The sequence below is a fragment of the Neomonachus schauinslandi genome, chromosome 8, assembly GCF_002201575.2.
Source record: "Neomonachus schauinslandi chromosome 8, ASM220157v2, whole genome shotgun sequence".
NCBI classification, from domain to species: Eukaryota; Metazoa; Chordata; class Mammalia; order Carnivora; family Phocidae; genus Neomonachus; species Neomonachus schauinslandi.
Genome location: NC_058410.1, coordinates 98834332 through 98851611, shown reverse-complemented (window position 1 = coordinate 98851611; position 17280 = coordinate 98834332). Strand labels below are relative to the sequence as shown.

Here is a 17280-nt window from a genome sequence, read left to right as displayed (position 1 = left end):
ACATTTTTCCAAAGAAGACATCCAGATGGCCAAGAGACACATGAAAAGATGTTTAACATCACATATCATCAGGGAAATACAAATCAAAACCATGATGAGATACCACCTCACACCTGTCAGAATGGTTAAAATTAATGACACAGGAAACAACAGATGTTGGTGAGGAAGCAGAGAAAGGAGAACCCTCTTACACTGTTGGTGGGAATGCAAACTGGTGCAGCCACTCTGGAAAACAGTATGGAGGTTCCTCAAAAAGTTGAAAATAGAGCTACCCTATGATCCAGTAATTTCACTACTAGGGATTTACCCAAAGGATACAAAAATAGTGATTCAAAGGGGCACCTGCACCCCAGTGTTTATAGCAGCATTATCAACAATAGCCGAACTATGGAAAGAGCCCAAATGTCCATTGATTGATGAATGAATAAAGAAGATGTGGGGTGTGTGTGTGTGTGTGTGTGTATATATATATATATACACAATATATATGGAATACATATACAATGGAATATTATTCAGCCATAAAAAAGAATGAAATCTTGCCATTTGCAACAATGTGGATGGAACTGGAGGGTATTATGCTAAGTGAAATAAGTCAGTCAGAGAAAGACAAATACCATATGATCTCACTCGTATGTGGAATTTAAGAAACAAACAGCTGAACATAGGGGAAGGGGAAAAAAAGAGAAGGAAGCAAGCCATAAGAGACTCTTAACTATAGAACAAACTGAGGGTTGATGCAGGGAGGTGGGTGGAGAATGGGCTAAATGGGTGATGAGTTTTAAGGAGAGCACTTGTGTTGAGTACTGGGTGTTATAGGTAAGTGATGAATCATGAAATTCTCCTCCCAAAACCAGTATTATGCTATATGTTAACTAACTAGAATTTAAATAAAAATTTTGGGAAAAAACTGTCAACCCACAAAAGAAGGATCCTGAGCAAACAAACTGAAGACACCAGGAAGAAACTACATTATGGAGTCTGGCTCTACAACATGCCAGTCCTATAAAACTAAGCTATAGAGTATAATTCTTGTGATGGCCTCAAGAGAAGGTTAAATCTACTAATCCTGAGTGAAGTGAAAATCCAGCAAAATGTTGGTTAGCTAAACTGTAAGCATGTAGACACTCATTTTAAAAATTCATTGTAATACATAAACAAATTTTAGTTGTTTTAGTTGTTTTTTTTTTTTCCTCCCTTTGGCTGGTCATTATAGTGGAGTGGTTAAGAGCATGAACTTGGAACCTGGCTAATCAGCCCAGATACTCATTCCAGCTCTACCACTTTCTCTTTTCAAGGCCTTGGGCAAGTTACTGGACTCATCCGTGCCTCAGTTTCCTCATCTATAAAGTGAAACTAATAACCATTTGTCCTCACAAGGATATTGGGTAACTTAAATGTAAAAGTGTTAGAGCAGGGCCTGGCCTAGAATGAGCACTTAGTATTAGCTATTTGTTTTCAAGAAAGTTTTCAGAATCCACTTCAATTTGCATTTTGAATCAATTACCATGTATTTTCCAGTAAGTCTAAAAATAAGGCAGTCAGCAGTTATGGGTGATCTATATTAAAAAATAGATTGTGTGTGTGTGTGTGTGTGTGAGAGAGAGAGAGAGAAACCCACATGGAAGAACCTAAAAGCATGTATGTAGACAGGAAAGACACTCACCGGCTTCCTGTCTGCCTGTTTACAAGAGAGCAGGCTGTGACCCATTTGTCTCCTTGAGCTTCCAAGATCAATGGGCTGGATAAAAAATGGGGGGGGGGGGGAGACATAAGACAATAGCGTAAGGCTCCCAGTAAACATTCCTGGCAAAACTCACAGGAAACATTGCTCTGAGCATTCTCCTCTGGATTTATGGGGCATTCTGCAGGTGGCCAAAGCCTGTCCCCTGAGGAGATGTTGAATCAATTCTCAGCCTGCAGGTAGGAGCACGTAGCACTATTTCATGGTCCACATTTTCACACAGCAGAAGGAGCATTTCCCTTTTCCCCCAAATCTTCATCATGTCCACATTGGCTCTATTGGGTCTACACAGAACCACTGTGGAGTTTATGCCTTTGTTCCCCCTTTCAAATGCTGTATCCCAGGGCGCCTGGGTGGCTCAGTTGGTTAAGCGACTGCCTTCAGCTCAGGTCATGATCCCAGGGTCCTGGGATCGAGTCCCACATCGGGCTCCCTGCTCTGCGGGAAGCCTGCTTCTCCCTCTCCCACTCCCCCTGCTTGTGTTCCCTCTCTCGCTGTGTCTCTCTCTGTCAAATAAATAAATAAAATCTTTAAAAAAAAAAAAAAAGTGTCAAATGCTGTATCCCAGACCCAGGCTGACATGGTACCAAGCAGTGAATGTGACATATTATTAAGGATGCACTTGGGGCTTCTAGCCTCCACAGAAAGAGTCATTTCCTTTCAAGACAAGTTGACCATGACTTAATGCCAGAGATGTAGATCCTTAGAGTAGCCAGATCATGTCCTCTTCAACTAGGGCAGAATCACAGAGAGGGAACAGAACAGAGGAGGATACCCCATCCTCTCTAGAAGTATGAGGAAAATTAGACACAGTATATAGAATCTGCTCAGCTATAGTAAGACTAGATTCCCTCTACCTCATCAATCCTCACAGTAACTACTTCAGATGTTGCATAATCAGGTGCTTAGGGCTTCCGCCAAAGACTACAACTTCACCACTTTCCCTCTGGTTCTCCTCTTTCCCTAGCATGCATGATTTAATAGTAACACTTTCTGTTTCAAGAGTCTCTGGTGAAGAAAGTCATGTTGGCAATCCCAATCATTCCCACAAAACAGTAAAACTCAGCGGCTCTCAGTGCCTTCTCCTGCATCTTCCTCCCATCACACTAACATAATTTCTAAATGCACAAACACATACCAACCAAACAGGGAAGTTATAATGGTCTTTTGGGTTCACACATCATTTTATAAAAAATTTATTTCAGCCTGAGAAACAAGGTGGAGAAGGGTAAGAATCGAAAAAGAAAACCCACAGATGCAATTACAGCACGATTCACGCTGAGCCCAGAGTGACTAGTTGTCAGTAAATAAATGGACCAACTTAATCGACCAGTTGCAATTACATTAACAAAGTTTGCTGAAGCCCAGCTCACCAGGGACCATAAACTGCAAAGAGGAAAACAGCAATTCTGTGCCAACTGCTTACAATTTATTGCTATCGGGGAAGCTGGTCTCAGGAAGCAACCCAGCATATTTGTAACTAGTTGAACACCGAAACACACACTTACCTATCAATGTACTCAGCATCAAAATCAAAGGTTTCTGATCTTCCAGTGATAATCCAGCCATACACATGTATTAGTTTTCCTGTTTTAAGAAGATTTTTAAAAAATTTAATAGACTTAGCTCCAACTATAAATTATAAACTATTTCTTTTTGGTTTCATCTATTTAATATGGCCAAACTGGTCATGAGTCAGAATATTAATGCTTTTTCACAAACTGTACAACAGGAAAGGAGCCCCAAGTATGATCCGGTGATCAATACTACACATTGGAAAGGCTAAAATAACCAATTATTGCAATCACAGGCTTAATCATCTATGTATGGAGCACAGAAGTAATAACAGGTCTTCCTCACAGTCCCATGAGGCTTTCAGGAGGAAGGGGCCGGTTTCCACACACTGCCTTGTTCTATCCTCTTGGCTGTGTATAGACCATCCACCTAACGTGGGATTTAAGGACCATGTGCCTTGGGGTGCTCCGCATTTCATGAGACTTTCCTCTGGACACTTACTAATACGGACAACCCAGGAGGTGCCTATCCCAAGACCTGGATGGGTATTCGGGATATTAAACTTTTTTCCATATCTCAGAGTACAAAAGATAAATGTCAAGGATGACCCAAATGGATGGGAACTAAGAAAGGAGGGGATGAGATGAAATAGAACAAAGTTATGGCTTAAAGGATGGGCAATGGCACATCCCATTCATTGAACCAATATGTTTGTGTTCAAAGATAGGGCAAATTGGGGATCTGCAGACAGTCGGTGTCTGCCTTGCCCCCTGACAAACGGATGACTTCTACTGCTGAGCTCCTCTATGTGATTCACAGGGATTTCCACTGGGTAGCAAGCATTTCCTTAATACTCCCCTCTTTTGGTTCAAGTTCAAGAGGAAGTGCGGGCATCAGCTATCCCCTCTCAGCAACTCTCGGTCCTGCCCCTACCCGCTCTGCTCACAAGACGTGAGAAAGGAATCTGATGCAACCCTTTCTCAAAAAGAGTTTGGGGGCCCCTCCCAGATGCCACATGAGCTGCTTTGTTCCATCGTTTAAAACACCTAAACTCCCCTCTGCGGAACTACACGAGGCAAAGTTTTAAGCAGACGCACCACAGTGAGGTGATGTAGTTAAAGTTCACCAGACAACCCCACGACCTGGAAATGTGTGCCTGCCAAATAATTAGAGAATTTAACCATCTGTGCTGTGATCTTGTAGCATCACAAACAACATTAAGAGATGAGAGAGGTTTTGGCTAATAAGTAAAACCTCAAAGATGGAAAAGAAAAGAGCGCCTATGGGGCTCGTGAGGTCACTGAATGCAGAGGATTTGGGATCTCTTCACGGCCACATTCAAAGTCACAAAAGAACATTACCAAGAAGTCGTTCCCTTCACACTATGCTTGTGTAGTATTAATCCGAGATGCTTTCAGATGCAGTCATTGGAGGACTGGCAGTGAAACCCTGGGAACCTTCCAGGAAATATGAGAGCCACTGACAGTGAATGGGTAGAAGGGGAGGGAACCTAATGCCTTAGACAAAGGTCACAGACACGAAGAAAGCCTCGAGTCTGCAGTTCTCCACGCCTATTAACAACTGGCAAAATAATTTCCCTTCATTTTAATAGAGCTAAATTATTGATTTCCTGGCTTTGGTGGGCATGATTTCAAGCTCTGATGGGCATAATTTTAAAAATTGGTAACAAGTTATAGAAATTGGGAATTCTGAGTTTTTGTCTTGTTCCTAAACAAAGAAGCCCAACAGAGGCTGAGAAATGGCTAAGCCTGCCCACGGTGCCAAGCGATTCTGTGTCACAGTGGAGGGCTGTTAACCACAGACAGAAATTCAACTACTAATGGAACGTCACCGCTCCTGTCCCCACCACCTCCCCCATCTCCCTGGCTGCCACCCTGGGCAGGCTTCCCAAATGAAATGAGAGTAATTGTCTGGAAAGTGATTTCAAAGATGCCGCCGTGTGATCCTGCCTGGAGGGACCACTCCACTCCAAAGAGGCTAGCCACCAGTCATTCCCCCAGAAGGTGGAGGAGACAGGGTGCAGCACTCATACTTGGTGGGAGAAACGGGCCTGACAGATCTGGGTGAGCCAACATCCCATTTCACACCTCTGATGGCAGGCTCCTTCCTCATCCCTCACCCTGTGGACTTCTGCCATCGAAACAAGAGCTTTCTAACACCAAAAAGCAGGGACCCAAATGTCTGCATGTGATTCTCAGACCACATCTCTTTTTAATAAAATATGATCATGCCTTGATTATTCAGACAAATGGAAAGAAACAGATCTCTGAATAACCTGCATTAATAAAATCATGCCAGATTCATATTCTTCAGGATATCTTTAAATACATGCATACATAATCTGTGTCTATACACACACGCATACACACACACAAGTACAAACACTTTTCAGCAACTCAGATACTCATTTTGACATTCTTTAGTCATCAAGCCATTCAAAACTCTATCAGTTTATGCATTTAGACACAACTACATATAAACATTTAGCAACTTGTATTCCCATAATTACACCATCTGGAAACCCTAAACAAAGGAAAAATCTGAAATAGACAGAGGAATTTGCCAAGAATCAGACAGCGAATTATATATAATCCTAGCTGTGTTTACTACTTAGTTGTAAAGCAAGCTTAGCAATTCTTGAATCTATTTCTTAGCTGCAATCCTTTCTTTTATGTAAATCTCTCTCTTCTTTCTCTCTCTTCTTCTCTTCTAGCCCCTGGCCTCTGCATGTGTGTGTCCTCTAACTCATAAACAAGCCCCCAGGATAAGTATCAGGGTTGCTGGCCTTCCATATAGTATGCAACACCACCACTCAACACAGAACAAAACGTTGGATATACCTGCCCACTCTGGATTCTGCCTGTCTGGGTTCAAATCCCAGCTGCACACTCACTAGTTGACTCTAAGCAAGCTGCTTAACCTTTTAGTATCTCATTTCCTCATCTGCAAATGAGAATAATAGTCCCTATGTCATCAGATTCTTGTGAGGATCTAACAAGATAATACACGCCAAAAGCTTAGAACAGAGCCTGGCTCACGGAAAGATTCCATAAAGGTTTGCTATGAGATGTGGATGATTATAAAGTTAAGAGCAATGATGATTTCTAGTTCCTCCATTCTCTGGCAGTACCTGGTTTGATTTTACTGGCCTCTTTCTCTTTTCTTGTTTGGATTCTTTTGTTATCAGTGAAGTAACAGAGCAAAAGTGCCCAGAGGTGAAACCAAACCCGGTTAAAATTAAACCAAAAGTTATGGGTTAGCCTGGTGATGGGTATTGAGGAGGGCACATTCTGCATGGAGCACTGGGTGTTATGCACAAACAATGAATCATGGAACACTACATCTAAAACTAATGATGTAATGTATGGGGATTAACATAAGAATAAAAAAATTTTTTAAAAAAATTAAACCAAAAGTTGACACTTATTTTTAAAACAGCATCAGAGAAGAAGCTCAATGCTCCTATTTATAGAGAGCACCCACCTGGATAGAAGAGTTTGCAATAGCTTTGGCAAAGGGATCCATAATTATTCCTGTTTTAATAGGAGATTCCTTACCTGGAGCTCCACTTGGTGGTGTAACTTGGTAAACAATGGGTGTCTGCCCCCTGGAAAACTGTTCAGGAAAGGTCATCACAAGGAAGCATTTCATTAGCATATCACGACCACAAACAAGAAGCAAAAGTCATTCTTCATCGAATATTAGTCTAAGGTGGTAAATGGTTACATTTCCTCAAATCAACTAACATCTATTTCTTTTTATCCCCATAATCTATCTGTGAAGCAGAGGTGACGGATATTATTACAGTTCTTCCATTTGAGAGGTAAGGGGAATTTTATCAAGGTCCCAGAGCTCTCTGCCCTGCACCATATTGTCCAAACTTCGGCAAGTTTCTTTCTACCTGTCCACCTGCCATACCCAGGAACACATTTTACCAGAAAGAAAGGTAGGTAGGCCAGGCTTGAGAATTCCATTATGTAACTTGGTATCTTGGAATCTTGAAGGATTTTTTAATTTTTCTAGACAATAATTCACTTACTTAAATTGAAAGGATTGCAACTTAACTTATTAACACCCAACACGTAAACAGGAATTAGCAAGCTAAAAAAATTGCAAGTTGGGTAGACACACAAGTGAGGTGTTTGTTGGGAAAGTGGACGGTGCCTATTGGGAGAAAAATGACGCAAATGATTCAAGGAATGGGAAGGAAACTTATTCTTTGAGAAGGAGGAAGCAGCACTGATGGGAGAGGGGAAAGCCTGGTCATGGCGCTCCAAATCATCTTTCTATGCCTCCTCCCCACAAAGCCCATTTTCTGTTAATTATAAGCTCCAAAGAGGCAGGGATGATGCCGGACTCAGTCACGGTCATATCCTTGTGACTAGCCTGGGATAGAGAAGACATTCAAATCTTTGTGAATGAATAGAGTGGCCCCCTGTGAGATCATTGATGTGGTGCTTGTAAATAAAAGAGAGAAAAAGACAACTCCAGGAATTCCATCTCCCCTATAGGCATCTGGGTTAACCCAAGATTAGTGCACTTCACGGCCAGGGCCAGTGTGAAAAGAGAAGCAGAAGGATGCACTGACCAGGCCAAAGTTTGACCCATGAGCTAATGACACTGAGGAAGAGACCTGGTCTCCCCCTCCGGCCGCCCTCACCCCCAACCCCCTCTAGATGCCCAGACTGCCTTCATTCCCCATAAACTACACGCTTCCCACTTGCAAATCCAATGACAGCAGATCGTTTAGCTTGGTCTGCTTCCAGCATTCCAGGAGTCCACCTTCCCAGGGAGAATATCACCAAAGAATAACTCCATTGTTCATCCACAGCCCGAAGCAGAGGGGAGAGCCAACAACATTTCAACAAAGCTGGCGGTGGCCTGGCAAGTGTGGGTTTTAGGCATTGATCCACATGGCTGTACAACCTGCCATCAAGGCCAGTTTCCTCCTTTCTAAGGGAGAGGTTTAGAGAACAGGTCACAGGAAGTATGTACAGTCAGGAGGTCAAGGTGAGACTGTAGTGACCTCACCGATTGGGAGCAGCTCTGATCTCACCAAAAGATAAGGATTAATGCAATTCCACACACACCTGCCAAACTTGCACTCCCTACCCTGGCCTCCCAGCTTCCTCCCGCACCCAGGCCTTCACCTCCCACTGGGGCACCTTTCATACCATTGTCATTTCCGTTGGAAGTATATCCTAGGAGCCTCAGGAGGCAGCGGCCTTACTGCTCCTTCTCACAGACGTTAGAAACTGAGGCAAAAGAACAACCGCGTCCAAACCAAATGAGGAAACATGGCTCTGGATTTCCAGCTTGCAGTGTCAGCCCTAGTGCTCAGCCTGTGAGCCGTCCACCCCAAGCGTGGGGGCAGTAGAGGGACTCCTTGATCACTCCTTCCCGTTCCTTGGCATGCTGGGGCAGCTCAGAGTTCAACCTCAGAAAGAGTCTCCCCTGTGATTCCCTCTGAGCTGGCACGACATGAAAATGGTACATTTCTAAGGAAAACAGGCCCCGCTCACCCAGCAAGCTAGAGACAGGACAAAGTGAAAAATTAATGAGCTTCCAAATCAAGCTTCCCGCCTGCGAATCCCTGAGCGCCAGCGAGGTCAGGGGCGGCAAGAAGGGGGAGAGGAAAAGCAGCGGATTAGGAGAGTGAAGCCACAGCCCCCAGCTGCTTGATAAACCTTCTGTGAGTTGTTCAAAGTTGTCAGCGCCAGCAGCCGGCTCTTTGAAGTGGACTGCGAGATGGAATTAATTTTTAATACTCACGGCTCCCCCAGTCCCAGTCCCAAAACAAAGAGACACACCGTGTTTTATTTAGCTTGGAATGCCTCTCATTAACTGCGTCCCCTGGTGATTATTCATCAACTCACAAAGCTAGGCCAAAGCACTCAAGGACTTGTTTTCTTTAATGTGCAATTTTAGGAAGTGCTTCTCCTCTCTCCCCTTGCTCTCCTTTCCAATCTTTAATAAGTAGGAACACTACTATCTGGGGTGAAAGGAACATCAAAACCAAAAACAGCACGGTGATCAGGGAGGGTGCTTGGCCATCCGTCTTCTGTTACATTCACAGAGACAGTGGAGAGGTGGGGGTGCGGGGCTTAATAAGAAAGAATGATCTTTTTTTTTTTTCTTTCTACTGCATATGTACAGAAGCAAAATTCCAGAAAACAAGACTCTCTGGGAGTGAGAAACAGGTTGTTAAATGTGAACTGACAGCAAATTCCAAATTTGTCAATGAATTGCCTGTATAAAATGTAGATCGTAACAGGGATGAATTTAGGGGATGAAGTCTTGTTCTAAAGGAGCATTAATTAATGACAAAGACTTTTATGAACAACTCTTCAGCGGAGGCACCCTGTGGGAAGGACAACCATGACAAAGAGCTCTGTCAAAACTCAGTCTTTTATGAAAAGTCTAGGGCCTACCCTTTCAGAGATTAGTGGAAAACTAACCCGAAATGGACAATAGGCTGAACCAAACACAGAATTAAGACCAAGTATACATATTGCTTCTCCAACATAAGTTAGGCATTAACTCATAAACTCTCTGCTTCCGTTTAGCTCTGCACTTGGAGAATGCCACCAGCAAATGCCCTTTCAATCTAGGATTAGAAAGAGGAGCAGAAATCACATGAAGCAGAGGGCAAGGTAGAACTTGGGTCTCTGAGTCCCTTCCCCCTACTAAGACTTAGGAGAATTGCAGCTGTGAAATGAAACACTGACCAATGATAATCTTTGCAGCTCCTCATGGGCTTAAGTTTAGATGAAGATTTAGAATCCAATGCTGGGGGATGCCTGGGTGGCTCAGTCAGTTAAGCGTCTGCCTTTGGCTCAGGTCATGATCCCAGAGTCCTGGGATCGAGTCCCGTATTGAGCTCCTTGCTCAGCAGGGAGTCTGCGTCTCCCCCTCCCTCAGCAGCTCCCCCTGCTTGTGCTCTCTCTCTCTCTCTCTCTCTGTGACATATAAATAAATAAAATTTTTAAAAAATAGAATCCAATGCAGGTTCAAGTCTTAGTTCTTTTAGACTCCACATGTAAGTGAAATCATACAGTATTGGTCTTTCTCTGACTTATTTCCCTTAGCACAAGACCCTCTCATTCCGTCCATGTTGTCACAAATGATAAGATTTATTCTTTTTTATAGCTGAGTAACATTGCATTGTGTATATATAAACCCTCTTCTTTGTCCATTCATCCACTGATGGACACTTGGACTGCTGCCATATTGTGGCTATTATAAATAATAAACACAGGGGAGCATATATCTCGTCAAATTGGTATTTTAGTTTTCATCACATAAATGTCCAGAAGTGAAATTGCTGGATCATGTTTCTATTTCCAATTTTTTTGAGGAACCTCCTTACTGTTTTCCATAGTGGCTGCACCAATTTACATTCCCTCCAGGAAAGGGAATATAGTTAATAACATTGTAATAACTCTGTGTGATGACAGATGGCAACCTAGACTTATTCATGGGGATCACTTTGTAATGTATAAAAATATCAAATCACTATGATACACACCTGAAACTAATAGGACATCATATGTCAATAAAAAATTAAAAATTAAACTAATTAAAAAAAATCCTAGTTCTGCCATTTAGTACCTGGATGACATAGGCAAAATTACTGATGAGATGGGCACATTATTTCATCTCCCTGAGCCTCAAGTCACTCATCTGTAAAACCAGGATAATAAATAGTTGCTCCTTAAAATTGTTTTGAACATCAAATTAATGTATATAAAGCACAGAGCCTGACATACAAGGGCTCCATACTTAACTTTCATTGGTATCGTCTCAGACACCTCACAACTACCACCCACGTTTCTTCTTACCCTGGCAAAGCAGACTCCGGCTGACTTATAACTTGCTTCTTGATAGCACAAGCCTATCCTCAGACGAGGCAAAGACACATTCCTCCATCCTTAGAACCCACCTTGAACGTACAGTTGTTTCGTGGTCCAGGACTCGGGCTGCCCACCACCTGTCCCCCAGAGTGCACTTCCAGGTAATACAGACCCTCGTGTGCTTCAGACAGCAGAGATCTGAGGGCAGAAAGTGGAAATCCTTGTGAACCAAAAACTGTGAACTACCAAAGCCAGAAGCCCCACGTGACCACTCCAAATTTCCTCCGGCACCTGTGAAACAGAGCTAACCAAGGATTCCTAGGTTTCACTTTACACCGTCTAGATCCACTCACCCACTAGACTTTAAAGATTGGATCCTTCAGCAACATGTTATAATTGTTTTACTGAAAGTCCTTAAAATTAAAAAAAAAAAAATTCTGTCTTGTTCCTCAGAATTGTAGGTTCATAGGACTTCAAGACGTGGAAGGGACATTGATAGATAATCTAATCCTAGTTTCCATTAAAAAAAAATTTTTTTTTTGATGGTTCCTGGAATGCCTGGGTGGCTCAGTCGGTTAAGCATCTGCCTTCAGGCCAGATCATGATCCCAGGGTCCTGGGATCAAGTCCCGCATCGGGCTCCTTGCTCAGTGGGGAGCCTGCTTCTCCCTCTGCCTGCTGCTCCCCCTGCTTGTGCTCTCTCTCTTTCTCTCTCTCTCTCTGACAAATGAATAAATAAAAAATCTTTTAAAAAATTTTTTAACAGTTCCAAATAGATTAAGAAACTTATGTGTGCAAACACCACAGGCCAAGAGCAAAGTAGGGCTTGAATCCTAGGCTCTCTCTGATAAAAGGCATTGATTTCACATGTTGCCAAAAAAATTCTTGTCCTCATAATATTCAAGCAGTCCATAAACACTTCATATATCCATCAGGAGAGTCCTGGACCCCCTCTCCTCTTTTCACAAATATCACAGTGATTTCTTCCCCTCTTTGATGCTGCCATTCCTGTTCATTTTTGTAAGAGAGGGAATATGATGAATAAGGAGCTAGAATTAAGAAGTGCCTCCCCTCCAAGAGTTTCTCACCAAACTTTTCAGCATGACTTTAAGTATTTAAATCTGCACCATCCAGTGTGTAACCATTAGCCATATGTGGTTACTGGGCACTTGAAATGTGGCTAGTCACAAATACAATATGCTATAAGTGTAAAATCTCAGTGGACTTTGAAGACTTGGTGTGCAAAATATATATAAAGTATATCATTAATAATTTATATATTGATTACATATGAAATAATATTCTGGATATGTTGAGTTAAATAAAAATTATTAAAATAATTTCACTTGTTTCATTTGACTTTTTAATGTAGCTACTAGAAAATTTTAAATTACATTTGTGGCTCACCTAAGGTTTGGATTAGACAGTGCTGATCTAGATGCTACAATGTCAATCCTGGTGAAAGCAGATACGTCTTTATGATAATGAATAGAACAGTATTTAATTGATGATAAAATGTGCATTTTTTCACATTTGGGGGTTAATTGAACTTGATATTCATCTTCCAACCAATGAGTACATGTAAGAGGATAGTGTTTCTTTTCCTCTAAAAAAGATTATATAAAATCAGTGGTGCATCTGAAAATCATTAGCATGTTGGGATTGAGGAGACAGAACATATAAAACTTCAGAGTTTTGATCTATTTCATGGCAAGTTCTTGCAGGAACTCTATGCCCATGCCTACCATAAAATGTAAGGAAGACGTACAACCCAGTTTTAAAACAATTAGCAGCAGGGCTGTAAGAAAGTTCAGTTCAAGAGACGTCTATGGAGCCACATCTACTCACAAGGTATTGTGCTAAGTACCATAAGGACTACAAGGGTGGTATTAACATACCCCTTGTCCTCAAGGCACTTCATTCTAGGATGAATCTGCAAAGGAACAACTGACCTAAGTGTCATGAGAAACACAGGGCTGAGGAAACAGGGCCACTGAGGCTACACGTGCCATGCCTGTGTGTAAATTAGAAAAGGTGCTCCTTCCTCAAAGCTGTGACCACCACCACCTGGATGTCAGCCCCTATCTGCCTCCCTTTCAAAGAAGGGCAAGATTACACTCAGTTGTACATTCAGGGAAGAGGTGACATTTGCAGGTTAGATTTCAGTAGGCAGAGATGGAAAAAAGGGAGACTTCCTGAAGGAGAGAACAGAAAACAAAAGGAAATGACAATGTTGTTGTTGTTGTTGTTGTTTCTCTTAAGCAATGATCCACTTTCACGCAGCATCTCAAAGACATGAGTAGGGAAAGAATGAACTCGTAGAAACTTCGTAAGACAACAAAAACTTGAGTGAAACAGTAGATGACCTGGAATCCTGTACAAATCACACCAAAAAGGAAATACGCTGAGGACTAAAGCAAATTTCCTTTCTAACGGGTTTGGGGTTTAGGCACGATCAGTCCAATTATGCCTATTTCAGAAGATGAGTTCTTTAGATGGCTAATGGCACCATTTATTGAAATTTTAATAGCAATAGAGCTCCTTGCAAACAACAATAAGAAAACACAGCTGGAAACACAATCCAACCCCTCCTTATAAATGTCTCAAGTTTCTCAAAATTCTTCCCTGTATTTTCATCCTCCCTTAAGCCCCAGAGCCCTGATAGGGAACTTTTCAGAAGCGTATTCACACAGAACATTTTTAAAGCTATAGCTGGTAACTGCAGTCATAGAGGGAGTTGCTCTAATTTGCCACCCAAAACTACCTAGATAAGCAAAGCACTCGCCCTGTCTGATCTTCTCCTTCCCAGACAGGTGTACCTGGTCCTGCACATGACCACCGGCAAATCCAAGAAGACGGGAGAGACGTCACAAGGGATGCTCGGCAGGACAGGCGCAGCCGCATTCACCAGGTATATCTCCAGCTGAGAGCCATTGGTGGGATAAAGGAGCTCTGACTCCCAACCTAAACACAAGGGAGAGGGGAATCTCGGGCTGAGAGTGTTGTTGTAATCCACACAGGAGAATATAAAAACATGGCCACACAGGGGCAAGGTGATAAGCTGAGCTTGCCTGAGGATTAAATGACTACTCTTCATTTCCAAACGCATTTATGACTGCGGTGTAAATGGATGGTCTCATTTATGAGTTTATAAGAAGAATTTTCCTCTCTTCAGGTCCATCCACTGAAATCCAGGACCTTCTCAGCCCTAAGCTAAACCGTGGTTTAGAAGTTCCCACATATAGAATCATGTGCAAGGAAGATAACTAAGATTCTGGGCAACACAATGCTATAGGACTATCTTCACGCTACCATATCGTGTCATTTAGGGTTTCTAGGGTCCCATCCCACAGCTTGGGATAAGAAAGCGGACATGGGGATATGACGGTGTCGTGTGCTCTACTTCTGTGACACCAAGTGAGCATCTGGAAACACAGAGGTCAGTGTCAGTGGCTCCAACAGCCCTCAGGCCCTCTTTTACACCTGTCCTTAGCCAAGGAAGAGAGCCAAAGACTCATATTATTTAGGATTCTTAACACCAATAAATAAGAAACTGACATTTGGTAAGACCCAAACCTACCATCAAAAATGACTGTGATCCACGTTCCCCCTGCAAGACTACCTTCTTCAGGTTCAACATGGAAACTCAGGGAAGGCACTGTCAATAAGTAAGAAAAACACTGGATTTGAAGTTCAGATTCAATACATCCGCTTCCCTAATGTTATAAAAACAAAAGATAGCATTCCTCAGAATCACCAGAAGGGCTTGACAAAGCACAGATTGCTGGGCCCCAGCCCTGGAGTTTCTGACTCAGTAAGTAGGTGCAGGTAAGGCCCAAGAATTTACAGTTCTGACCTGGTGCTGCTCGTGCTGCTGGTTTGGGGATCATACCTTCAAAACTTTCATTTTAAGGAGAGTTCTGGCTGATCCTCTTATTTTGGACATCCAAAAACCCACAGTTCACCAGAACAATCCTGATTTTCTACTTCCTTTGGGAAGGGCTTCAAGGACACATTTGGTTCCTAATTAAACAGAATATCTCTTCTCTCTTTCCCACCCTTTAATTAGGTAGTCATAATTTAGTTGTAAAGTCACCCCTTATTACTTGTAATTCCACTTCCCCAGAGGAGAGGAGAAACTTCTAGAAGCTGTCCCTATTTCAATCATCCTGCTCAGTATACCATCTTCTGATTTCCTCCTTTTGAATATATGATCAGAATGACTCCCCAGATGGATACAAAATTCTGTAGATTTTTTGCCTTGCCTGCTCAGAGAGAGGCTGAAGCATGGATCAGTGCTGGAATTTCCTTGAAAAAAAAAAAACAACAATATAGACTACAACATGCTAGGCTAGATTGGGTTCTCCCATCGATACCATTGGCTGAGCATAATAATCAAATCCTTATCTTTGAAGACACCTCTCGACATGCCTTAGCCGAGGCAAAGCCAATTCAAGGAGCCATCAAAAATCGGTCAGCTCCTCAGTGAGATCATAGATAGGGAAAGTGTTATCTACAGAACACTTTTCATTTCCTGTGTCAGAAAAGATAAAGGATAATCCAGGCCATGCTAACTCTGGTTAACCCAGACCTTCCATGTACATTTACAAAGGGGGCATAATGCACAACCAAGCGTGGTGGGCAATCATTCACATCAACACAATTATTCACGGCAGGCCCAGCCAGACCAGCCCATGCTTACCCTTCAAAAGAGTACTAGATACTTCTACCTAAAGAAGGGCCAAAACAAATGCCATCAAAAGATACCAAGGAGGGGCGCCTGGGTGGCTCAGTCGTTAAGCGTCTGCCTTTGGCTGAGGTCATGTTTCCCGGGTCCTGGGATCCAGCCCCGCATCAGGCTCCCTGCTCAGCAGGAAGCCTGCTTCTCCCTCTCCCACTCCCCCTGCTTGTGTTCCCTCTCTCACTGTCTCTCTCTCTCTGTCAAATAAATAAATAAAATCCTTAAAAAAAAAAAGATACCGAGGATAACCAAATTCACAAAGAAAATTAGAGACGTGATTTGAGAAACGAAGAGTTTGATACAAGCAGTCATTAACCTCTAAGACAAGATAAGCTATTCCCTTTGGGAAGACAAAGCAGTAAAATCTAAAAAGAATTACATCATATGGCTCAGAAAGGAACTATAAAAAGAAGGTTATAAGTTATTATTAGAAGCTCAAGACTATAACAGCAACTTCCATTGGCCATTAAAAAAGTATATATTCGGGGGGTGGGAGGGATGGGGTGGCTGGGTGATAGACAGGGGAGGGTATGTGCTATGGTGAGTGCTGTGAATTGTGCAAGACTGTTGTATCACAGATCTGTACCTCTGAAACAAATAATACATTATATGTTAAAAAAAAAAAGAAGAAGAAGAAGAAGATAGCAGGAGGGGAAGTATGAAGGGGGGGAAATCGGAGGGGGAGACGAACCATGAGAGACGATGGACTCTGAAAAACAAACTGAGGGTTCTAGAGGGGAGGGGGGGTGGGAGGATGGGTTAGCCTGGTGATGGGTATTAAAGAGGGCACGTTCTGCATGGAGCACTGGGTGCTATACGCAAACAATGAATCATGGAACACTACATCTAAAACTAATGATGTAATGTACGGTGATTAACATAACAATAAAAAATAAATAAATAAAATTTAAAAATTTTTAAAAAGTATATATTCATAACTAATACATAGCCTCAACTACTGAACAGGAAAAAGTAATCTCTAAGCAGTGAAAATTTAAACCCAGAGCACATACTTCAAGACTTTCCCCCAAATAATATTTTAAGTATCGATAAACTAGTTCTCAAGGTAACTTGTTGTGTTCTATCTATAATTCCTTCAGAACACATCCTACTCACCTGCCAGAAGTAGTATTTCCATCCTCATCAGAGAGATCAGCCAGACGGTCATCCTGTCCACTTAAATCAATCCTCTCAAAATTTTCAATTTTGCGGGAGCAGTGTAGCTTTCGTGCTTTATAAAAAAAACAAAATGAAAAATTACCATCGTTTTTGCTCACATACTATTACTTGACTGTGCCAAAACTTGGAAAATTAAGGAAGTGATACCAACACGGCCCTAGAGTCTTCAAAGGGACCCACCATCCTCCCAAGCTCAGGAGAAAAGGATAATCTAAGAACCTTGTGTAA

General features: G+C 42.3%; 1 protein-coding gene across 1 annotated transcript in view; it reads right to left on the bottom strand.

The window, feature by feature from the left end:
• The window catches only part of PKHD1 (PKHD1 ciliary IPT domain containing fibrocystin/polyductin), a 451815-nt gene extending 434774 nt beyond the window's left edge, over positions 1–17041 (bottom strand). The window contains exons 1-7 of the mRNA XM_021691934.1: positions 16990–17041; positions 14713–14790; positions 13952–14096; positions 11223–11331; positions 6838–6895; positions 3253–3331; positions 1667–1741 (exon numbers count right to left, since the gene is read on the bottom strand). Of these exons, the coding sequence (XP_021547609.1) occupies positions 1667–1741; positions 3253–3331; positions 6838–6895; positions 11223–11331; positions 13952–14096; positions 14713–14790; positions 16990–17041 (596 nt within the window). The remainder of the gene's footprint in view (positions 1–1666; positions 1742–3252; positions 3332–6837; positions 6896–11222; positions 11332–13951; positions 14097–14712; positions 14791–16989) is intronic.
• Positions 17042–17280: the final 239 nt, after the last annotated feature.